Below are 26,267 nucleotides of genomic sequence, written 5' to 3'. Positions count from 1 at the left end.
TAAAAGGGTGAAATACCTAACCAAAAAAACAATTGTGGTTATAATTTCTTACCTAATTGTCTATATATATCCGCTTTAAGATCCGAAGAGAGATTTTGCTCAATTAATAGAAATTCATAAGCTTCCTTCGCAGCCTTGTGTTTATTTTGTATCTCATAAAGGTGAGCAATTTGAAATTTAACTGAAATGTAAATAAAACCATTTTTAAGAATCAAAGACTTTATTTTGTCTAGCAATGCAATACAAAGATTAGCTTCAAGAGAAATACAAAAGTTTTATGCTAGAGTGAGAAAATGAAGTGGCTAGAGTGAACTGATACAGGTCACACATGGATCACATAGTTGGTTAAGTGATTCGCTTACTAGGAAGTGGCTAGTGTGAGATGTAATGGTTCACATAGTTGCTTAGGTGGTATGTTTACTAGTAAGTGGATAGTGTGGAGAGATGTGGGTAATATATACATATACATATGCATATATGTATGTTTAAGTGGTGTGGACTGATATAGGTCAGATGTGTGTCTGGTCAATGTGTGGTTAATGTGCGGTAATACTTATAGTGAGGGCGTTTACTTTACCCGGAACTCGCTTAGACGTTTCTGGTAAAGTGCGTCTATTGTAATATGAACGGTCGATATGCGGGGCAGGGCCCTGTTTGAATGGGAAATAATGCATCAGGGAGTTGTGTTGTGTGGGATGATGGGAATGACGTTTCAAGTGAGGTTGAGCGTGAAGATGAGTGTGCTTATATGTATACATATATATAGCGGATGTTGACGATACTATGCGCAGTACGTTCAAGTGGCCCCTGCGACACCAGGACAAAGCCTGTTACGCGCGAGCCCACGCAGATAACTGCCTATCTCCCACCCGACCGACCGAGGGGTGCAGATGTATAACGCATGGCACGAATCGCGTGGGCAAATACACAATAGAAAAAAACAAACAAACAAATAACACTACAGATAAATGGGATAGGATAGATGTTTTAAGCATATTAATAGAAAACTCTGAGCCGGTTACAGGGAATAGAAGGTTGTAATCAGAGCAGAGGACCCTAAAAGGTTCATGCAAGGCATAGTTAGAAGAACAACGACTAAGGGATAAAGGTATCAAAGGATGTCTACTCCGTCTACATGGTACCGACAGATTTACCTGAGCTAATAACTCGGGCGAGTCAATATCACCAATTAGGAGCTTGTGCATAAAAATGACACCAAGCATAATACTACGGTTAGTTAGGGACGAAAGGTTAATCAAGAGAAGTCTACTAGAATACGAGGGCAAATTGACATTGCGATCCCAGCTTAAGCCACGAAGAGCAAATAGCAAGAACTGCTTTTGAACGGATTCAAGTCTAATCTGGTGCGACTCATATTGAGGTGACCAAATACAAGATCCATACTCTAAAATGGGACGGACAAGCGAAGTAAAAAGAACTTTAGTTGTATAGGGATCATCAAATTTTTTTGACCATCTTTTAATGAAACCCAGGACACTCATGGCCTTTGCGACCGTGGTGGAAATATGGGTGTTAAAATTTAACTTATGGTCCATAAGTACGCCCAAATCGTTCATATAATTTAGACGTTCTAAAGGGCTATTGTTCAGAAAATAAGTGACCAGTTGAGGAGACTTACGAAAAAAAGTCATTACCTTACATTTGGTAGTGTTAAGATTTAGTAGATTAAACTGGCACCAGGATTGAAGGTTTTTAAGATCAGCTTGTAGCCTACTAAATGAATTTGTATCTTTATAAGTAAGACAAAGCTTGACATCGTCAGCATACATAAGCAAACGCGAATGAACAATGACTGATGGAAGATCGTTAATGAATAATGTGAAAAGCAGAGGGCCAAGATGACTACCTTGAGGTACACCAGAAGTCAGAAATGGAATCGGAAAAAGAAGACTTAAAAAGTACCTTCTGTTTTCTATTTGTTAAATATTCTCGAACCCAAGAAAGGAAAAGGAAACCCAATGTCGCTCAGCTTAGAAAGTAATAGGGTATGATTAACGGAATCAAAGGCTTTGCTGAAGTCAGTGTATATGACATCAGTTTGTTTACCATTTTTGAACTTCCTGATAAATATTGATGTAAATTCTAAAAGGTTAGTGGTTGTAGATCTACGTTTCACAAAGCCATGTTGGGATAGCGAAATAATAGAGCTGCAAAAATGTGGCAATTGCGAAGTTATAATTTTCTCAAAAGCTTTCGGAATAGCGGACAATTTGAGATACCCCTGTAGTTAGAGGCTTCGGACTTTTTGCCATTTTTATGCAGAGGAATGATATACGACTCCTTCCAAATAGATAGAAAAGAGGAAGATTCGACAGACAATAGAAACAATTTTAAAATGGGTTTACATTATGCGTTTGCACAGAACCTGAGTACACATCCAGGAAGACCATCTGGCCCCGGAGAATAATTAGGTTTAACTAGTTTAAGTTAGCTAAGAAGAGAACTTTCATCAATCACTGGATTGAAAATGCAATTAACCTTTTCTAAATAATAAGGATACGGACTTGCTCGATATTCCGTTGAGGAATAGGTTGTTTTGAAAAAATTCGCAAACATATCGGCAATTGCCTGATCAGTGCTCGCTTTTTTATTTTGAAAAGACAAAAAAGATGGGTGCACAGAGATCTTACGTTTAGAATTAACAAAGTTATAAAATTGTTTAGGGTCAGAAGAAAACTGAAGCTTACACCGCTGAAGATAATTCTTATAGCATTGTGTATTAAGCATCATGAACTTTGAACGAACGACTGTATACAGAGCATAATCTGATGAACGACGTGTTTTATGAAACTTCTTATAATACCGTGTCTTCACATTTTTCAAATTGGATAACTCACGAGAGAACCAGGGAGGTTTGTTAAGCCGCTCCAGCCTACCAAGAGGCACACAAATATCAAAGAGTGAATTCAGAGTATCATAGAAAAAACGAACAGCTGAGTTCATATCTCTACAATTGTACAGATAAGACCAATCGGTAGTAGCAATGTTTTCATTAAGGCTGGCAAAGTCAGTCTTACGAAAGCACCTAGTTAGAGGTAACTCATTTGAACCAAGTAATGGTGAAAGCAAGGGCAAATCAATTTTTAAATTTAATGTAGGATGAAATTTGTCTTCTGGAAGAACAAATGGTTCGATCCTAGAAACCTCACAATAAGAAGAATCCAATACAAAAATAAGATCTAACGATTTTCCATTAGAATTTAAGACAGGATTGACTTGGGATAAAGATAAGCCTAGAAGGCCATCAATGAAGTCATGTGACAAAGAGGGCAGCAACGTGGTAGATTGCTAAAGCGGGTACATTAAAATCACCTACAACTATGAGCAAGTCTTGACTGGAAACTAAGGAGGAGACAAACTGAATTGCCTCTAAATGATTTAAATATACCACCATGTCTGACAATTTAGAAAGTTAAGATTTCAGTCCTCTAACGTTCTGGTAACCCAGGTTAAGGGACGAAGCTAGTTTTTTGACACACCAGCAGATGCTGATGTGGCAGGAATAGTGTTAGTTGTTGTTGGCAAGCGAATCGGTTTCCGATTTTTCTTTTTACAGTATATTCCTTAACTATTATATGTTTTGGCCAAAAATCTTCTCGACATATAGTGTCGTAGTTATTGGCAGAAACACTAATTTTAAAGGACGAAATGTCCCGAGAATAAGAAAATTTAAACTTCTCCACCGCAATATTCGAGCCGTTAACTTTCTTCCGAATATAGGCTATTACATCATCAGATGTGACAAAAGGGTCTAGCCTAGAAACAAATATATGTTTCTTTGGTGGTATGCCAACGAGAGGCCGCGGTCCCGAAGCGTCAGCCGCAGCAGTAACGTTGGACAAGTCACCCACTGCAGCAGTTAACTTGTTTACGGGGCCCTCGATACTTTTAGAACTATCGGCAATTTCCATTGGAATGGGTAATTGCCCGGACACATCAGACACTACAATAGGCATCGTTTTTAAGAGATCATTCCCAAGTGATACCGGTAATTCCTTACTAATAGCATTTACAACAGGGCTCTTAAACGAAATCAATTGCTGTACATTAGGAGTGGACGGTGCATGAGACCGGTCGGGGACGATAAGAGACGCTGGCGGATCTACAGATACAGAAACACCCCAAGGACTGGTCCTTTTACGTTTCGGAGACTCATTCATAAGCGATAAACTTCTGAACTGAGTCTCCACCGCAGTAAACTCCGCTTGGAGTTTATTAAAACCTGCCCTTAAAGTGTCAAAACTATCTCTAGTCCGCCTCATGAAAGAGCGCATCTCATTCTCGACCTCTCGACAAGCCTCACATCCATATTTTAAGCCACCACCTTTAGCAATAGACTCCTTGATTCTGCCTGTGTAACCTGCACACTCAACGTGAACCGCATTGTCACACAACCAACAAAGAATATAATCATGGGAGTCAACCGCATTAGTGGCAAATATGCAATTATTTTTTGAGCAGACAACCATTTTATCAAAAAGTTTAATTTAATTAAAAAAGGAAATACAAAAAATAAAAAATAAAAATGCTAAGGGTAAAAATTCTGTGTATAAGAATATACTGACCAGTTCTGACACAAGGGTTAATGTGCAGAGTAAGCCTTCACAACTAAAGAATAAAAAGAGATGAAAGCACAAAAACAAAAACACGTATCACAGAGTCGCGGGTAGGCAAAAGACGAGAGCGCAAATCAATCAAGAATAGGAAAGAGCGGGAGAGCGCGTCAAATTGAACACATGCAACAACAATTTGTACGAAAGAGCGCGAGAGTTAGTTAAAACGGTAAAGACACAAACGCAAAAGAGATAAGCAAAACAACAACACCACTAATGCAAGTATTGTTGTAAGTTTTGATTTTATTTAAATTTAAACAAAAGCGACAGCAAAAATTCGCGAAATGAAAATAAAATTCGGATGTTGAAATTATTATTAATTAAACCGATAATGAATTTCTGCAACGAGTGAAAGTTTTGTATTAAACGTTAAAAAAAAAAAAAAAAAACTTTGATGGCTATAGGTAAGCAAAGAGTTACAAAAAAAAGTTGCAAGAGTATACAAACTTTAACGCGGTCGAAGTTACCCCAGGCCCTCTAGTCACTTCTTCAACAATTTTAAAGTAAACATGCGTGTCCAGGATGCCTTCTATGCAGCATATATGATTTGATCTGCCTTGGTCAATAGTCTTGGTGGACTGTACTCCGTATTTTCCGGGCGACGAACAAACAGCGTAAATCCCCTCCATCCAAACATCACAATTTTGAACTCATCTGTTCACAGTATAACACGCCATTTCTCCACAGTCCAATTTAGGTGGAATTTTGAGTATTCAATGCGCTTTTCTATGTTCCTCTGTGAGAGGACTGCAAGCGTTCAAGTTATTTAGTGTTAGCTCAGCAGATGCAAACGGACGAAGCCTTGAGTCTCGCACTATTTTTTTTTTTCTAATTTGAGCGAGATTTTAAGCTTTCGGACACATCTTTCTGATTTTTTTTCGCTTTTTAATGCATTTTTAACTGCAGTTGGACAGTAATTAAAAATTTCTTGGACTTCTCTGTTTTGCCCTCAGCTAAAAGGTTTCTGATCTAAATCCTCTTTTTAAAGGACTTGTGCGTACCACAGCACATTTTAGCCTGCAAATTGGAATACTTAAAGGAATCTTCTAACGCGAACACTTAACACATGAAAAAGAGTAAAAAAAAAAAAAACAACCTTCTAGCAATAGTTTAAGTTTCCTGAATACAAAAAATCCTTCATTACTATTATTTTGCTCGCTCTAAATTTTGCAATTAAGCTTAAAAATGAAGTAGCAAAAAAGTCAAGTCACTGTAACCTGACTACAGTGTAACGGACAAGTGATAGACATTGCTAATAACGGTACTAAGGTGTTAACCAGATCAGAATATTATCTTGCAAGTTATAGAAATAAATATCGGCGAGTGATATGCGCTACTATTTTTTTGCTCGCAACTGTAGGTTTATAAAGAGAAACAAAGAGAGAGAGCACCAGACTGGCGCCAGAAAGTTTCAGAAAACTTATAAGAATACAAGAGCAGAGGCATAGTAAGATGTACAAGATCATTCATGAGTAAGAAGAGACGTAAAATGACTATTGGTTCCTCAACACCTCTGTTGTTTGAAAGTAAAGTTCTTAAAAATTAACGAATTCTTGGAATAACGATTTTACTGTGCGCTTCTGCTAGAATGCGTAAACTTATTGTTAATATGTAGTAAATACATGTGAATATACAACACGCACGTTTTATCAATCGTTCGCAGCTCAAGAACAGGGACAAATGTTTGCTTGTATTTGAAATTCACAAATAATTACAAAATTCAAACAAATTTTTTTGCCACATACTTAGCAAAGTAAGTGCTTTGTGGTGCCTTAACGAGAATTGTGCGTATTTCTGATTGACCACGGCACAACACCAGATGCTATAAAAACCAGAAGGCCGGGGCTAAATTTTGTTCGCGTCAAAGTTTGTATACCCTTGCATTCTTTATGGTATTTCTTTCTTTACCTAGAGCCATCAATTTGGAAAAAACATTTTATCTAAAAAGGCAAACGTTTGCGAAAGAATCAAACTCAGTGTTTTCCACCGATAGTTCCTATGGAAGCTACATTATACAGTCACCCGATCTTTATCAAATTCGGAACAGTCATTAACAGATATATTAAACAGACACAACTGTAGATTCTTTAGCGAAGTCTGCTGATGATAGAACTTGGTGGCTCTTGAAATAGCTATACAGACAACCTGTTCACCTTTTGTGCTGCCTATGATTTTAAATCTTATAAATTATTAAGATTTATTGACCTGAAACCGCGTTAAAACCCAGTTTTGATTAAACAAACAAATGTTTAATTTGAAAGCAATCGCGCAAAAGGTAACGAAGTTATTGACAAAAGTCACTGTTTTCGACCCATTGTTCCTATGGGAGCTATATCATATAGTCACCCTATCTTCATCAAATTTGGCACGATAATAGCAATAGCTTAGAAAATAACGAAGTTATTAAGATAAGTCGCGACTTATCGGACCGCGGTCCGTTACGGCAGAATCCGAGATATACAACCCCTGCAGTATATACAAGAATACACAATTTCGACTCTGTAGCTGCAACGGTCTAGAAGGAGTTTGCGTTGATCCAGACTATCGGACGGACATGGCTAATTGAACATGTCTCGTCGTGCTGATCAAGAATTTATATACTTTATGTGGTCTGAAATGCTTCTTTTTATGCGTTGCACACTTCTTACCCATTTTGCAAGGGTATAATACTAAGAAGCAAAATATAATTTAAACTCATTTAAAAGGGAATTTGTTTTGAAGTGTTTACAAACTGCTCTTATCGAAGTTTATCGATCGGTGGAGCAAATCTAGCCGAACAAACCAACGTTGTCTTCTTTATAACTTGACTTGGTTGGACAGTAAATTTAAAGTACAATACCAGGAAGTACCAATCGACATCATACCTGAAGCGGCTGGAGAATGTGAACGCCCGCCAAAGTCTTATGATCATCTATCAGAGAAACCTAGACAAAGGAACATATGCTTCCTTTGGTTTAAGAATATGTACTCGTGTAAATACAGCTGTGTTCACGAAAATAGCAGTGCCCTTAGGCTTTGACTTCAAAGTTATTAAATCATATAAAAAAAAACCATAATTGAACCCATATTTTTTAAATTCATAATCTATATTTATATATAATAAAATGACTACCATTTTGAACTGAACAAAAAGCCTCCATTTTCAGAAATGAGCAATATGGTAAAGAAAAGAGTCTCTGTAAAAGCTAGAATGTTATGTTCAAAAGAAAGACTATCTACATAGAGATTAGAAAGTTAAGATTTCAGTCCTCTAACGTTCTGGTAACCCAGGTTAAGGGACGAAGCTAGTTTTTTGACACACCAGCAGATGCTGATGTGGCAGGAATAGTGTTAGTTGTTGTTGGCAAGCGAATCGGTTTCCGATTTTTCTTTTTTACAGTATATTCCTTAACTATTATATGTTTTGGCCAAAAATCTTCTCGACATATAGTGTCGTAGTTATTGGCAGAAACACTAATTTTAAAGGACGAAATGTCCCGAGAATAAGAAAATTTAAACTTCTCCACCGCAATATTCGAGCCGTTAACTTTCTTCCGAATATAGGCTATTACATCATCAGATGTGACAAAAGGGTCTAGCCTAGAAACAAATATATGTTTCTTTGGTGGTATGCCAACGAGAGGCCGCGGTCCCGAAGCGTCAGCCGCAGCAGTAACGTTGGACAAGTCACCCACTGCAGCAGTTAACTTGTTTACGGGGCCCTCGATACTTTTAGAACTATCGGCAATTTCCATTGGAATGGGTAATTGCCCGGACACATCAGACACTACAATAGGCATCGTTTTTAAGAGATCATTCCCAAGTGATACCGGTAATTCCTTACTAATAGCATTTACAACAGGGCTCTTAAACGAAATCAATTGCTGTACATTAGGAGTGGACGGTGCATGAGACCGGTCGGGGACGATAAGAGACGCTGGCGGATCTACAGATACAGAAACACCCCAAGGACTGGTCCTTTTACGTTTCGGAGACTCATTCATAAGCGATAAACTTCTGAACTGAGTCTCCACCGCAGTAAACTCCGCTTGGAGTTTATTAAAACCTGCCCTTAAAGTGTCAAAACTATCTCTAGTCCGCCTCATGAAAGAGCGCATCTCATTCTCGACCTCTCGGCAAGCCTCACATTCATATTTTAAGCCACCACCTTTAGCAATAGACTCCTTGATTCTGCCTGCGTAACCTGCACACTCAACGTGAACCGCATTGTCACACAACCAACAAAGAATATAATCATGGGAGTCAACCGCATTAGTGGCAACTATGCAATTATTTTTTGAGCAGACAACCATTTTATCAAAAAGTTTAATTTAATTAAAAAAGGAAATACAAAAAATAAAAAATAAAAATGCTAAGGGTAAAAATTCTGTGTATAAGAATATACTGACCAGTTCTGACACAAGGGTTAATGTGCAGAGTAAGCCTTCACAACTAAAGAATAAAAAGAGATGAAAGCACAAAAACAAAAACACGTATCACAGAGTCGCGGGTAGGCAAAAGACGAGAGCGCAAATCAATCAAGAATAGGAAAGAGCGGGAGAGCGCGTCAAATTGAACACATGCAACAACAATTTGTACGCAAGAGCGCGAGAGTCAGTTAAAACGGTAAAGACACAAACGCAAAAGAGATAAGCAAAACAACAACACCGCTAATGCAAGTATTGTTGTATGTTTTGATTTTATTTAAATTTAAACAAAAGCGACAGCAAAAATTCGCGAAATGAAAATAAAATTCGGATGTTGAAATTATTATTAATTAAACCGATAATGAATTTAAGAAATTTGTAAAAGTATTTAATCGCGAGAAAAGAAATAAAAATTGATAAGCGCAAAAAAAACACGTCCGTCCTCTGCAACGAGTGAAAGTTTTGTATTAAACGTTAAAAAAAAAAAAAAAAAAACTTTGATGGCTATAGGTAAGCAAAGAGTTACAAAAAAAAGTTGCAAGAGTATACAAACTTTAACGCGGTCGAAGTTACCCCAGGCCCCCTAGTCACTTCTTCAACAATTTTAAAGTAAACATGCGTGTCCAGGATGCCTTCTATGCAGCATATATGATTTGATCTGCCTTGGTCAATAGTCTTGGTGGACTGTACTCCGTATTTTCCGGGCGACGAACAAACAGCGTAAATCCCCTCCATCCAAACATCACAATTTTGAACTCATCTGTTCACAGTATAACACGCCATTTCTCCACAGTCCAATTTAGGTGGAATTTTGAGTATTCAATGCGCTTTTCTATGTTCCTCTGTGAGAAGACTGCAAGCGTTCAAGTTATTTAGTGTTAGCTCAGCAGATGCAAACGGACGAAGCCTTGAGTCTCGCACTATTTTTTTTTTCTAATTTGAGCGAGATTTTAAGCTTTCGGACACATCTTTCTGATTTTTTTCGCTTTTTAATGCATTTTTAACTGCAGTTGGACAGTAATTAAAAATTTCTTGGACTTCTCTATTTTGCCCTCAGCTAAAAGGTTTCTGATCTAAATCCTCTTTTTAAAGGACTTGTGCGTACCACAGCACATTTTAGCCTGCAAATTGGAATACTTAAAGGAATCTTCTAACGCGAACACTTAACACATGAAAAAGAGTAAAAAAAAAACAACCTTCTAGCAATAGTTTAAGTTTCCTGAATACAAAAAATCCTTCATTACTATTATTTTGCTCGCTCTAAATTTTGCAATTAAGCTTAAAAATGAAGTAGCAAAAAAGTCAAGTCACTGTAACCTGACTACAGTGTAACGGACAAGTGATAGACATTGCTAATAACGGTACTAAGGTGTTAACCAGATCAGAATATTATCTTGCAAGTTATAGAAATAAATATCGGCGAGTGATATGCGCTACTATTTTTTTGCTCGCAACTGTAGGTTTATAAAGAGAAACAAAGAGAGAGAGCACCAGACTGGCGCCAGCAAGTTTCAGAAAACTTATAAGAATACAAGAGCAGAGGCATAGTAAGATGTACAAGATCATTCATGAGTAAGAAGAGACGTAAAATGACTATTGGTTCCTCAACACCTCTGTTGTTTGAAAGTAAAGTTCTTAAAAATTAACGAATTCTTGGAATAACGATTTTACTGTGCGCTTCTGCTAGAATGCGTAAACTTATTGTTAATATATAGTAAATACATGTGAATATACAACACGCACGTTTTATCAATCGTTCGCAGCTCAAGAACAGGGACAAATGTTTGCTTGTATTTGAAATTCACAAATAATTACAAAATTCAAACAAGTTTTTTTGCCACATACTTAGCAAAGTAAGTGCTTTGTGGTGCCTTAACGAGAATTGTGCGTATTTCTGATTGACCACGGCACAACACCAGATGCTATAAAAACCAGAAGGCCGGGGCTAAATTTTGTTCGCGTCAAAGTTTGTATACCCTTGCATTCTTTATGGTATTTCTTTCTTTACCTAGAGCCATCAATTTGGAAAAAACATTTTATCTAAAAAGGCAAACGTTTGCGAAAGAATCAAACTCAGTGTTTTCCACCGATAGTTCCTATGGAAGCTACATTATACAGTCACCCGATCTTTATCAAATTCGGAACAGTCATTAACAGATATATTAAACAGACACAACTGTAGATTCTTTAGCGAAGTCTGCTGATGATAGAACTTGGTGGCTCTTGAAATAGCTATACAGACAACCTGTTCACCTTTTGTGCTGCCTATGATTTTAAATCTTATAAATTATTAAGATTTATTGACCTGAAACCGCGTTAAAACCCAGTTTTGATTAAACAAACAAATGTTTAATTTGAAAGCAATCGCGCAAAAGGTAACGAAGTTATTGACAAAAATCACTGTTTTCGACCCATTGTTCCTATGGGAGCTATATCATATAGTCACCCTATCTTCATCAAATTTGGCACGATAATAGCAATAGCTTAGAAAATAACGAAGTTATTAAGATAAGTCGCGACTTATCGGACCGCGGTCCGTTACGGCAGAATCCGAGATATACAACCCCTGCAGTATATACAAGAATACACAATTTCGACTCTGTAGCTGCAACGGTCTAGAAGGAGTTTGCGTTGATCCAGACTATCGGACGGACATGGCTAATTGAACATGTCTTGTCGTGCTGATCAAGAATTTATATACTTTATGTGGTCTGAAATGCTTCTTTTTATGCGTTGCACACTTCTTACCCTTTTTGCAAGGGTATAATACTAAGAAGCAAAATATAATTTAAACTCATTTAAAAGGGAATTTGTTTTGAAGTGTTTACAAACTGCTCTTATCGAAGTTTATCGATCGGTGGAGCAAATCTAGCCGAACAAACCAACGTTGTCTTCTTTATAACTTGACTTGGTTGGACAGTAAATTTAAAGTACAATACCAGGAAGTACCAATCGACATCATACCTGAAGCGGCTGGAGAATGTGAACGCCCGCCAAAGTCTTATGATCATCTATCAGAGAAACCTAGACAAAGGAACATATGCTTCCTTTGGTTTAAGAATATGTACTCGTGTAAATACAGCTGTGTTCACGAAAATAGCAGTGCCCTTAGGCTTTGACTTCAAAGTTATTAAATCATATAAAAAAGACCATAATTGAACCCATATTTTTTAAATTCATAATCTATATTTATATATAATAAAATGACTACCATTTTGAACTGAACAAAAAGCCTCCATTTTCAGAAATGAGCAATATGGTAAAGAAAAGAGCATTTTAAGCTGTTCATAAAAATAGCAGTGAGAACTAAGAATTAAAATATCCCGTGTAAACTCTCCTTATTTATTAATTATTAATCCCTTGGGATTGTCTTTATATTTACGGATTTTATTTTTTATTTGTGTGCCCTTCCTCTCCTCAGTACATTATACCCTTTTTGTGTGACCAAATTCGGTTATCAGGGAAATTTTTCACTGAGGAGATGAGCGGGCTCATTTAGCATATTCTTAATGTTTACATTCGGCCAATCCCGACATTAGATCGACCTCGATCATACAATTTAACATACAATAGCATATAAATATATACATATATAAATACTGCTTATCAAATACATATTACAGAAACCGACAGTTTTATCACACGCATGTATCCACGGCTTGAGTCGGGCTGATTCTAAGATACCTTTGTACGGCAATTGAGTAAGCTGACAATCATCAATATAAGTAAATTCGTAGCGGTCATTTGGAAAGACTCGATTTATCTTATAAGGACCACGGTACTTAGGAACGAACTTTTTGCATGACCCGGGAGTGACATCAACATTACGAATAGCAACAAAATCATTGACTCTATAGGATAACAGTGCCTTGCGCCTTAAAGCGTACTGCTTTTCATTGCGCTCCTGCGATAATTGAATTTTAGCACTTGCCTCTCGCTTAATGGCCTCAAGGTTAGGGGGTTTTTCTAGACTAAATTTCTCGTCAAGATACTCGGTTAATTCGTCTACTAGGGGACCTCGCTGATCGCAACCAAGCAACATCATTGACGGAGTTTTACCTGTACTACACTGCACTGAGTTATTAATAGCAAGTTCAACACGATTAACTTATTTATACCAATCGGCTTGGGCTAAGGGTTCTGAGAGTTTTCCCAACATTGGGGTCAACACACGGTTCACACGCTCGACCTGCCCATTGGCCTGAGGGGCAGCAGTTGCTACTTTAATATGGTCAATATTTCTGTTCTCTACAAATTCAGCAAATTCGAACGATGTAAAACATGTACCTCTGTCGGATATAACTCTTGTTGGTCGGCTATAATAATCAAAATATTTTTCTAACGCGGCGGTAACTTCTTTGGTACTAGTGGAATTTACGGGATACAATTTCACAATCTTTGTATATGCGTCAATCACTACCAAAAGATTATTTCTTTTCGATAAAACACTCGGTAAGGGACCTAGGTGGTCAACATGGATAGTATCGAACGGAATGGGATGCAAGGTTCTATTATGTATAGTTCTGGGAACACTATGTAGAATACACGGCAGACAGTTCTTTATAAATGCCTCTACTTTTGCATTCATTAAAGGGAACCAGTACTTTTCTTTCATTTCTTAACGCCTAAATGGCCTAGTTTCTCGTGACATCTTATTAATTCTTCTTCCATGCGAGTCGGTGCATACAAACATAGTCTTTCCTAAGCATTTGTCTTGTAGACTATACCACAAATTAACTCGAATCCAACATCATTACCATTTTCTAAATTTTCTCTTAACCTCTTATCTGTTTTGTCTGCAATAGTAAATCAACATCTTGCGGAGACACACCCACTACGCCAACTAGGTTTGTCGGCTCATTTCGATCGAGCCGGTCACCTCTTTCGCTTTGGTTACATAGTAACGGCTCCTTACTGTCTTGTCAAGCATACGGGTTACTCTCACACTGACTCAAACAACTTCTCTTTAAAACGACGCAAGCTTTAATCTCACACGGTTCGGAACGACTCTGATCTAGAACGGCACACGGTCCAATCGAATCTCTACTAAACTCATTTTCCTCTGAGGGGACACACTGTTCTATCACAGCACTCTCAAATTCAGACGGTTTGACGAACTCACATCGTTCAACGCAACTTTCTTTTATTGGGGCAATCTGGTCTTTCTTTAGTAACAAATCACAACGATCAAAATTACCTTCTGCAATATCTTCTAACAACTCGGTTTGCAGGCTTAATGCATCTACATGCTCCATGATTGAACTGGACCTGTGAACAACGCGCAATGCGGGGGTTTATTGATTTTTTACTTAAGGTTTGGACCAAGGAATTGCAATCGGTAACGATCAAAAATGGTGTGTGTTCTAGATATACGCGAAATCGGCGCACGGCATATATTATGGCCAAAGTTTCAAATTCGAAACTGTGATAGCGGGACTCGGCGGCTGTCGCCTTTCGGGAATAATAAGAGACTGGATGCAGTCTGTCTTTGCATGAAAGAGGCACCAAAGCCATTTGAACTGGTGTCAGTATGCAACTCAGTTTCGTAATTAGGGTTAAAGATAGCTATAGTCCGGCGGAATAGATAAAGCAGATCTTAACATAAGAAATGCGTTTTTAGCGGTTTTGTTCATTGGATAAGGACCACCTTGCTTAAGCAACTCAGTTAACGGTTTGGCTATGCGGGAGAAAATCGGAACGAATTTGCGAAAAAAAGGGAAAATAGACCCAAGCAGAAATATAATGCTTTGCTGTTAAGTGGTTATGGGTATTCTTAAATAGCTTTTATATGTGTATTATTTGGTCAAATTCACATATAACTAATTTCATATCCTAAATAATCTATACGCTTCTGTATTAAAATGCTTTTCTTCAAATTGAGCTCTAAATTGTACTCAATAAAACGATCTAACAGTTTTGCTAACAACATAAAATACTGATCCACGGTGCGGGTGGCAAGAATAATAACGTCCATATATACTACAAGTTCTCGATCTCTAATCATATCACTACTTAGTTGTTTGATATAAATCTCTGAAATACAGCTGGTCCGTTCTTCAGACCAAAAGGCATTGTCAGATATTCGAACTGCCCATCTGGTGTAACGAGTGCGGTGTATTTAATTGAATCCTCTTCCATGCCTACATGGTAAAAGCCACTTTTTAAATCAATGACGGAGATTACGGTTTTGCCTTCCAAGTATTCTAGGCAATCTTCAAAAAGGCAATGGAAAATTATCTCTAACAGTCTTCTTATTTAAACCTCGATAATCAACGCACATTCGTATATTGCCATCTTTTTTCGCACTAGGACAATGGGAGACGCATAGGGGAAATTGCTTGGTCGGATCACATTATTGACTAACAACTCACTGACTGTTTTAGTAACGATTCCTCTTTGACGATATGACAACCTTCTTGTACTACTATGAAATGGTGTTGTATCCGTCAGACATATTCTCATCATATATTTGGGTGAGCCGTACTTAATTGAAAATCTGCATTCGTGCTTACATTAGGGTTATTACAATTATTATCTAGATCGGTGGTGTTATTAGTAATGGTATTACGTTTAGGATATTTAGTAAACAGGGATGCACAGAAGGATTTGTAAACAAACGCAATGATACTCTTTAATGATACGGAATTATTTTCATACTTTCTTACATTTTCAATCAATGAGAACTTAAGACCTATTTTATTCAAGGCATCCCTACCAAGAGGTAGTTGCGTCGGCATAATATTATCAGGAACTAAAAATTTAATTTCATATTTTTCGCAAAACCGAACCAAACATTTGACTGTTCCAAAAGTCAGAATAGAGCCACCGCTCAGTCCATAAAAAGAACTATTAACTAATTTATTGCAATTCAAATGCGGCATCAACGCTCTACTGGCGAAGCTTACTGGGCTTCCGGAGTCTAATAGGGCAAAAATATTATTAACATCAATGCATCCCCCTTTACAAGATATTCTTAAACTTACTAATTGAATAAATGACTACTCTGGACCACCATCCACAAGTTGTCCGGTAAGCACATTCGCAGACGCTGCTGGACTGATTGCCTGTTCTTCGGATACATCACTTTCTCCAGACGCTTCCAACTGATTCTCTGACATGACTGCTTTTACCAATTGGTAAATGGACGCTTCTTTATCGCAAGGTACTTCCTTGGCCGATAGCAACTCAAACAATGCGGTTTTATTTAATTATTTAAAATACTTTCTTTAGAGCAAACCCCACACCTGATTTGTTAACTCTCCTTATTTATTAATTATTAATTTCTTGGTATTGTCTTTATATTTACGGATTTTATTTCTAATTTGTTATTTATTAATTTTTTTTTTTTTTTTTTTGATATTAAGTTACTTCTGAACAGAAGATTTCTTTGGCCTCCCCGTGTATAACAGGTTGACGCCACAGCGTATTCGTGATGATGAGTTTCGTATTTTGGTTTTAGTTATAAATGAATTAGCTATTTAGTTTAATTTATTAATATGTGGATTAGATTGTTATTAGAGTTCTATGTTGGCAGCCTTAGTAAATTGTGTTATCGATTTGTAGTTGGCGATAGGTTCTTGCGCGAGTAATCGATATATATCGTTGTACTTTGTTAGTGTTGGGAAGTTCATTCGGGTGTTTGTGTGTTTTGAACAATTTAAAATAATATGTGAGATATCTTCTGTAATGTTACAGGTGTCGCATAAGTTGTTGTCAACGACTTTTATTTTAAATAGAGTGTTTTTGTCAAATGCGTGACCGCTTAGTATTCTGTTTAGTTGTTTTATCTCCAGTCTATGGAATTGGTCTTTTCTCTGGAACCATGGTTGCGATGACACATATGGATATAGAAGGCAGTATCCTTTGTTTCGATCTATACAAAATTCATTGTACGCTCTTTCCCATTCCAGTTTTATTTTGTTGCACATATGATTAATAGCATCGTTGATTGTCCAGCTAATGGTATCAGCTAAATCGTTTTCTCTTATGTTTGAGTGACTAGGTACATATGTGGTGTACTTCGACTGAGATGATATTATAACTATTTTCTATATTTTTAAGGATTGTTTTAGCAATGCAATTATTGTTCTTGGTGTTTCTAATTGTTTGGATTGCTCCAAGACTGTCTGTTAGGAACGCTAGTTTGCAGAGGTGATTCGAATCAGCAAATTCCGCTGCTTTTTCCAAAGCTGTGAGTTCCGCAGTCAATGATGACAGTTTTTTATTGCTGTAATAGCTTTTTGTGATGATGGAGCCCAAGTGAAAAAAAGCACTTCCAGTAAAATCGTCAGAAACTGAACCATCTGTGTAAATCAGGTCAAAATTCTTTGAATTTAAGTTTTTAATTTTTTCTTTATACAGGAAGAGTATTATTGTTTCATTTGCTTCTCTTTTGTTTTTACAGGCACCTTTGGAAAAATTGGCATTTACGAAGATTTTTCGTGTGCGTATAGGAGTTGGCTCTATGGGTGTAATGTTGTCCAGGACATCTTTAAATTCAGCATACACTTTGGCATAACTTGTTTTATTAGCATGAAAGACACTGGACAGAAGCGACGCCGCTGGCAGGCAATAAGCGAAGACCTTGACCAGTTCTTTTGCTGTGGTAAATTTCATTCTAAACTCTGGTGGAAGTTCGGCCGCTAGTTGGTATATTATATTAGTTGGAGTTGATCTAATAAGCCCCAAGGCCTTCCTTAAGTGTAAGTTAGCATAAGTATTTATGATGTCCATTACTGTTTTAGTTTCATTTGCAAATGAAGAGCTTGCATATTCATACCTGTTTCTTGTAAAGGCCTTATAGAAAAGAATTGCATTTTTGGGATGGGTGCCAAAACGACAGCCATTAATCATATGAAGAAACATATTTGTTTTGTTTGACTTAGCAATTGTTTCCTTTATGTGTTGGGTCGTAAAATTATTGGTGCTAATCAGTCTTCCTAAGTAGTTAATTTTATCTACGTCCCTTATAGCTACGTTATTGCATATTATTCGGGTTGAATGACAGGTTGATTTTATTGCACATTTTACTAAATTCTGTGACATGTCTTTCTAATATGTTTTTAGCGTCTGAAAAGTTTTTATGGTAACATACCAGGAAAAAGTCAGCATATTTAAATAGTATGCTGTTAATTTGGTTGCTTATCTTGTGCAGCTCAGCTGTGTATAAATTGAAAAGTATTGGACTAAGGCAGCTACCCTGACTTACTCCTTTTCTTATTTTTATTTCTGTTCTTCCAATAGTCAAAACTCTTTCTTTAAGGTAGTTGCAAATGAATTGTATGTGTCTGTGATCGAAACCTAAATCTATTAGCTTGTTGCCTAGAATGGGAATATTAACAGAGCCGAAAGCTTTGCTTAGATCCAATACAGATGGGAATATTAACAGAGTCGAAGGCTTTGCTTAGATCCAATACAGATGCACAAACGTGCATGCCCCTAGATTTCAGATTTGCTATATTGTTTAAGACGTCATTGATGCAGTGCGATGTGGAGTGGTGTTTACGTAAACCATAAGATCTCGGGGGCAATATATTGATGTTGTTTATATGGTTTTCCATCCTTGTTTTTACCAAACTTTCTAAGCATTTGAAAACTACGCTTAGTAGGCAAATAGGTCTATTGTTTGTTATTACAGCTGAGTCTAGATTCTTTTTAGGGACAGGTACTACTTTTATTTTTCTCCAACTAGCTGGTATGTCACCATTGTCTAGAGCCTCATTTAGCAGGGATACCAAAATTTGAATTTCTGAGGGTGGTAAGGCTAGAAGCATTCTATATGAGATATTGTCTGGACCTTTTGCTGAGTCCGGGTTGCGGGAATTTAAAAAGTCAAGTAAATCGTTGTCAGTAAAGTTTGAGTTGCTAGCGGGTAGTAGCCAGCTGTCAGGTGGGTTCATTCTAATGCAATCTGGAGTGTCAGGTACCGACGCCATTTGTTAAAGAAATTTTTCATGATCTCCATCAGTTTTTTCGTTTTTTATCGGTTTAATTTTTTTATATTGTTTAAGGGCTGCAATTTTTTGCCACATTTCTTTTGCTGAATTAGTTTTTGAAATTTCGTCCATTAGCTCGTCCATATTTTTTTTTTCTAACTTTATGTATGTAGGTAGTTGTTCAATGTTCTAATGCTTTTTAAATAAATGAATGCGTCCGTGTGAAGTTTTGTTTTATAATATTTCTGTCTGCCAATATTTTTTTGGTATGTATCTATTTTTTGGGTCTATTGAAATTGTATTCTGTCTAGTTATATTTTGTGAAGTTGAGGTCAGGTTGTCCAGTGAAAAAAGATCATCATTTCATTCATGTTATGTTCTAGGTTCTCAGTGGATACTGAAATCACCTCTACTTCGCTAATGCAATTTAATTGTGTGAATTTTAAGATATATGCCTACTCCGCCATATCCATCTGCTCTGGGGTTGCAAATAAAGTTGTAATTCGCTAAACTACAATTAGCTTTATTTGCAACCCAGATTTCAGATATAATTGCTATATCAATGTCGTTGTTTATTAAAAATATTTCTAGTAGATGTTTATTATTGTTATGCGTTAGGCTCTGTATATTGTACTGTAGAATCTTCATATGTATATTATAATAAGATGTTGAGTGTAAGGCACTAAGTAAGGATTGAGGTTTGAAATTAATTAAGTTCGTTTATTTTTATAATATCTATTTTTGTGTTAGTTTGTTCGATTCTATTTCTTAGTGTCTCTAAAAATTTATGGTGGTCTGAATTTAGTTGAATGTTTGGATTAGTTATAAATGAGGAGATGTCTATAGCCAGCTGTGATAAGCCTTCTTCTGCCATTTCAAGAGCAGAGGGGCTGTCAGTAAGCTGATTAGATTGGGATGTCATGGGTGGGGGTGTTGGTTTAAATGTGTTGTTTGCATTTTGTGTTCATTTAGAGTCGCTTTCCAGGTACTCATTGTTTCAGAAGAGTTTCTCTCTTCGTTTCGTCTGTTTTATTATATGGGATGTAAGCGTGTAGTTGTTCTGTTGATAATTTTGTGTTGTTCTGCAGAGTTGGGGTTGTAGATGTCTTTGGCCATGTTGGAATGGGAAATTGTGTTGTATCATTAGTGTCTATCGTATTTTGACTTTGGAAAAGAGCTGGATATCTAATTTTTACCTCATTTCTGGATAGATTCTCCACTGTCATACATTTCTGTATGGCAAAGGCTCTCTGCGCACTTACTGAATAAGTCAGCGCTATATTTAATCGTATAGTAGAAGTTCAAAGCTCAAATTTAAAGTTAACACGTTTTTGTTTTTATAGAGGGAATTATAAAATTAGTTTGATGTTTTTTAACGCTGAGAAGGAGATGTTTCCGCCCATAAGTTTTTACAGACTGTCAAGACAACATTTTACACACTGGAAAAAATTTAATTTTTCAATTACTAACGTTTAAAATTAAGTTTTAAGCTGAATTGAAAATGCAGAGCAGAACCTGGAAATATTGGAAACCCATTTATTCAAAAGTGCTGCGATATTTGTCTATTTAACCGTAAACAAGCACCCAACAATAACAATGCCTTATCAAGATAACGATCCAAAACATGTCAGTACTTGGCTTTATTATAATTGTGGCAAAGCCACTCTAAGCTAGTTTAATCGCTGCGATTAATGCTGACCTGACATTAAAACCCCATGCATTTTCATTTAGTCATAATTTAAAAGTTTTGATTCGAAACAAATGACTTTACCATTCCAGCATTATGAATGGGGTCGTTATTCTTTTGAAAGATCTATGGAATCGGTCTAAATAGTTCCTAAAGTTTTTGATATACAAACTCCAACGATATTTTCAAACTCTAAGCGTTCAACTTCAGTTATTCCACCTTCTCGGCTGCAATGGCAGCTTAAATACAGCTCATACTTTCTCCAATCATGGCAATAGTACTGAACGATATCCGTACCATCTGAATTAAAACTTTTTATACCCTTGCAGAGGGTATTATAAAATTGGTCAGATGTTTGTAATGCACAGAAGGAGACGTTTCCGACCCCATAAAGTATATATATTCTTGCTCAGCATGAGAAGAAGCTGAGTCGATATAGGCATGCCCGTCTGTCCGTCCGTGCGTATGCGTTTTACTCAGCCATCTTAAAAGCTATCGGGCTAAAATTTTTTTCTATGCTTTTTATAATCTGGAGCAGATTAAGTACAAAAATCACGAGGATCGGACCACTATCATATAGCTCTAGATGAAACATTTTCATAAAAATTGGAGTATCCCCATGAAATTAACTAATTTGATAGTATTGGATGTAAAACCTCAGATCCCAATTTCAATCCGATCGGATAAATATAACACAAGTTACAGTCAATATAATAATCGGCTCTGCTCCCAGCTCTGCCGGCAGCGCCAGCTTGCACACACGCAACGCTACGTAAACTGTATGTGTATGCGTGCTTTGCTTTGCTTAGGGAATGAGGGAAGAAGAAGAAAAAATTTTGGAGTTGAATTGAGTTGCAGAAAACAAGTTGAAAACAAGAAGCTAACATCGGCTATGACGAAGTTTATTTACATTGGTAATAATAATTTTACATGTTCAAAATTTGTTTTCTGCAATTCAATTCATCAATATACAAACAAAACAAATTTACTGTTTATACTACAATTTGTTCTTCTTCTTCCCTCATTCCCTAAGCAAAGCAACGCACGCATACAAATACAGTTCATGAAGCATTGCGTCTGTGTGTGAATGCATGTGCTCTGTTGATGACGTATGACGTAGTAGACAGCAAGCAGCGCTGCCGGCAGATCTGGGAACAAAGCAGAGATTATTATAATGACTGTAACTTGTTTTATATTTATCCGATCCGATTAAAATTTTCGGATCTGGGGTTTTATATCCAATATGATCACATATGTAAATTTATAGCGATACTCCAATTTTTATGAAAATGTTTGTTCTGAAGCTATATGATATAGTAGTCCGATCCTGATAATTCTCATACTTGTCTGCCCCAGATAATAAAAATGTAGCCCAATATCTCTTAAGGTGGCTGAGTAAAACGCATACGCACGGACGGACAGACGGACATGGCTATATCGACTCAGCTTCTCAAGAATCAAGAATACATATACTTTATGGGGTCGGAAACGTCTCCTTTTGTGCGTTACAAACATCTCACCCTCTGCAAGGGTATAAATACACTCATGATGAATATAATAGGTACACCCTTTAAAATTTAATTTAAATTAGCACAACTTTTTTTCTTTTACCTTAATCACCAAAATTTAAATGCACATTTGTTTATTGAACATTTGTGTATTCTTTACCTTAATTTGGAAATGAAAAGTTATTTTATTCAAAAGTTACAACAAAAATATGAAATTTCAGAATTTCGTGCTTGATGAAAATAATAGGTACACTTTAATTCACTAAGTCATATTTAATTTTTTTGTTTTCAAATCACTGAAAATCTATTTTCGTTTCATTATCTGATTAATATGGAATGTATCCACCTTAATATTACCGTTACTTTTCCCATCCGATTGGGGATACTCTTAATCAAAGCTTGGCAGGACTCTATCGAAATCTTCTTCGACGCACTCCCACAATTGTCGGTTGTTGCCACTTTTTTCTGTTCGAGACTGATCCTATAGCTCACCCCACAAGTTATCGATGAGATTCAGATCACGAGACTAACTGGGTCAAGAGAAAACCACTCCTAACCTAGGAAATTCGGACACTTTCGAGTCCTTGAGAGCCATTGGATCCAAAATGGACAATGATATTAATGTTTTTCCAATTAGGATTTGACTACAAATGGCTAATCTATCAGTTCGTATCGCAAGAAGGGTTCCTTTGATGCGAACCAAAGATTTGATCATGTAGCAAAGATTTCTTAACGACTACTTCACATGGGCAGCATCTGAAGTTCAAAAAAACCGGCCTAATATCCTTCTTAGCAACGAAACTAAAATTTATCTTTTCGGAAATGACTGTTCCTAACATTTAAGGCGCCCTATAACCAAAAACTTTGATCACCGCTACAGTGGTGCATGGTGTTAAAAATATTATAGTGTGGGGTTGTTTGTCTTGGTCAGAACACTATCCAATATTCCTAATATCTGACATGATGGGAGCAGCTGACTATAGGGATGTCCTGGAAAATATTATGCTAGCATATTTAGAGGAAAAAAAGTCCCTGTGATGGGTTTATCAACAGGATAACGACGTAAAACACACCTCCAAAATTTTAAAAACTTGGTTAGAGGTCAATATAGTGGTCGCTCTTACCTAGCCCACTTAGTCTCCGGATCTGAATCTCATCGATAACTTTTGGGGTGAGCTATAGGATCAGTCTCGAACAGAAAAAAGTGGCAACAACCGACAATTGTGGGAGTGCGTCGAAGAAGACTTCGATAGAGTCCTGCCAAGCTTTGATTAAGAGTATTCCCAGTCGGATGAGAAAAGTAACGGTAAAATTAAGGTGGATACATTCCATATTAATCAGATAATGAAACAAAAATAGATTTTCAGTGATTTCAAAACCAAAAAAAAAAAAAAATAAAACTTAGTCAATTAAAGTGTACCTATTATTTTCATCAAGCACGAAATTGTGAAATTTCATATTTTTTGTTGTAACTTTTGAATAAAATAATTTTTCTTTTCCAAATTATGGTAAACAATACACAAATGTTCAATAAACAAATGTGCATTTAAATTTTGGTGATTAAGGTAAAAGAAAAAAAGTAGTGCTAATTTAAAGTCAAAAAAATTAATTTTAAGGGGTGTACCTATTATATTCATCATGAGTGTATATCTTGGAGTAGTTTTAACTTTATATGTTTCATGTAAAAATGTATGTATGTATGTCATAGCTCGCAAATAACTGTTGACACTTATCCATTGTCTGCAAATAAGTGTCTTTGACCGACACAATAATAAAAACTCAGACAGAAACTGTTCTTGTCGCGACTGACTTAGCTCGCTCGCGCTCTGATCGAGACAGTCATTTCTGTTTTCATTTCGCTCAAGTCAAACACTGATCGATTGCTTGAGTTAAATGAAGAAAATTGTCTTTTGCGTATGTATGGGTAAACACACGCGATTGATGCGTTCTTATTTACATTTATGTGTGTATGTATTTACATGTACACTGTAGGCAAAGATCATTTCTGTTGAGTTTTTTAGTCAAACTGTCTTTTGTTGAGACTCTTTGTGTGACCAAAAATCGTATTACTCTTTACGCGACACTCATTTGAGAGCGTCACACGAATGAGTCAATGCAAAGCGCTTGACAAAAAACAATTTAAAACAAAAGAAAAAGTGCCGCTCAGAGAGAGATCGTTTCTGGAGAATCTTTTCGGTTATGATACGAAGCAGAGCATATGAGAAAAAACGATCAACTGTCATTTGCGAGCTATGATACATATATGTACATTGATTTGGTGCTAATAAATTTAAAATTGTTTAACTTTGTGCATTGTATACCGGAGGCAGCGAGACGATTTACCTTTTCCATTTTCAGATTTTTATGCTAATCTAAAACATACAATAAATATATACTTTATATGGTCGAAAACGACGTCGTTTTCTGAGCAATTTTATAATAGTCTCTGCAAGGGTAGTTGGGTGACCAAAAGTTACAAGTGATAGAAGAGTCATATTAAACGTTACCTTGATGATTTCTATATGTTGTAGCTGAATTACCAATTAGGGACAATTGAAAATGTTTTAAAGCACTGGAATATTCGCCGTAACATTTTAGCATAAGTCCCAATCGCAAATGTACTTCGCTCGAACATGCGAAATTAGGATTTACATACAAAAGTTCTTGAAATGCTTTTGTTGCCCTGTAAATAGAAGCGGAAAAAAAATTTCAATTAACATTTCAATACACGCTACAATTTAATTCTGTTCTATAAAAAGTCTAATGTTTGCTTTTGAACAGCCTACAAACTTAGAATGGCAAATAACAAAGTTATTGACAAAAGTCACTGTTTTCCACCGATCGTTCCTATAGGAGCTATATGACATAGTCACCCGATCTTTATAAAATTTCACACAGTCGCTTATAAGGTGCGCGAAATTAGTAAGTGGGGCACTACCCTACTTATTATACCAACAAAACCGAATAGGATATTAAATTTATAAATATATTTCAGCCCATTAACTTGGAACAAAGCTTAGTGTAAAATTAGAAAAAAATCAAACAAAATATTTTCAAACAAAATAATTAACTGGGACAAATTGTTAATTTGTGTCGTAATTTTCAAATGAAATATCAAAGAAGCTAACATCTGCTATGCCGAAGTTTATATACCCTTGCGGTCCTTGGCAATAATAATTTTACATGTTCAAAATTTGTTTTCTGCAACTCAATTCAACTCCACAATTTTTCTTCTTTTTCCCTCATTCCCCTAGCAAAGCAACGCACGCATACACATACAGTCTATGTAGCATTGCGTGCGTGTGTACATGCATATACTCTGTTGATGACGAATGACGTAGTATACAGCAAACAGCGCTGCCAGCAGCGATTGAGCGGATATACATTGACTGTAACTTGTCTTCTACTTACCCGATCGGATTGAAATTTTGGAATCTCATGTTTTATATCCAATTCTATCACTCTAGCATTTTCATGGGGATACTCCAATTTTTATGAAATTATTTTGAAAATGTTTCTTCTAGAGCTCAGCTTCTCATGCTGATTAAAAATATATATACTTGCGTTACAAACATCTGACCAATTTTATAATACCTTTGCAAGGGAATAAAAATAAAAACCAACTGAAACATTTTTAAACGATTGAATAGCCCTCTCCTCTGTTTTTTACCAATTCTAATATATGAGCTGCCATTTAATTAGGCGTGTTTTGCAGCATTTGGATGCCTATTTTGTCCGATTCTTGAAAAATGGCTTCTTATAAGCCCTTAAAATTTGCAAATTGCCTTTCGTGGGCATTAAACCGTTGAATCAAGATGCCTAATAGATTTTTTATCGGATTTGGGTCTAGTCTTCTTGTTGACCAGTGTAAAATAAGAATTAGAGAGACTTTTAAATAAGCTTCTGTGAGTTTTGTGGTATGATTGAAAGTTTTGTGCATTTATTTTATGTGTTATAAAACAGAGTCCTTTCAATAAACGGAAATTCCGTCCATATGATCATATACAAATTTCTGGACTTGTTTTGAGGCGCGCAAATCGCGAGTTTAATAGCGCTTCCCCTGGGGTTTATCTAAATTAAACATTTTTGGTTACTAA

The 26,267-nt window shown here is 36.4% G+C and overlaps 1 protein-coding gene across 1 annotated transcript in view; it reads right to left on the bottom strand.

The window, feature by feature from the left end:
• Utx (Utx histone demethylase) overlaps positions 1-26,267 on the bottom strand; it is a gene marked incomplete at its 3' end in the record, with an annotated part of 233,247 nt that overhangs the window by 159,591 nt on the left and 47,389 nt on the right. Inside the window, exons 4-5 of the mRNA XM_068285047.1 lie at positions 24,678-24,853; positions 53-181 (exon numbers count right to left, since the gene is read on the bottom strand). Of these exons, the coding sequence (XP_068141148.1) occupies positions 53-181; positions 24,678-24,853 (305 nt within the window). The remainder of the gene's footprint in view (positions 1-52; positions 182-24,677; positions 24,854-26,267) is intronic.

Source organism: Drosophila tropicalis, unplaced genomic scaffold (genome assembly GCF_018151085.1).
Source record: "Drosophila tropicalis isolate 14030-0801.00 unplaced genomic scaffold, ASM1815108v1 contig_109, whole genome shotgun sequence".
In the NCBI taxonomy this organism is placed as follows: domain Eukaryota; kingdom Metazoa; phylum Arthropoda; class Insecta; order Diptera; family Drosophilidae; genus Drosophila; species Drosophila tropicalis.
Note: the sequence above shows the minus strand (reverse complement) of the source record. Positions and strands in the feature narration are given on the sequence as shown.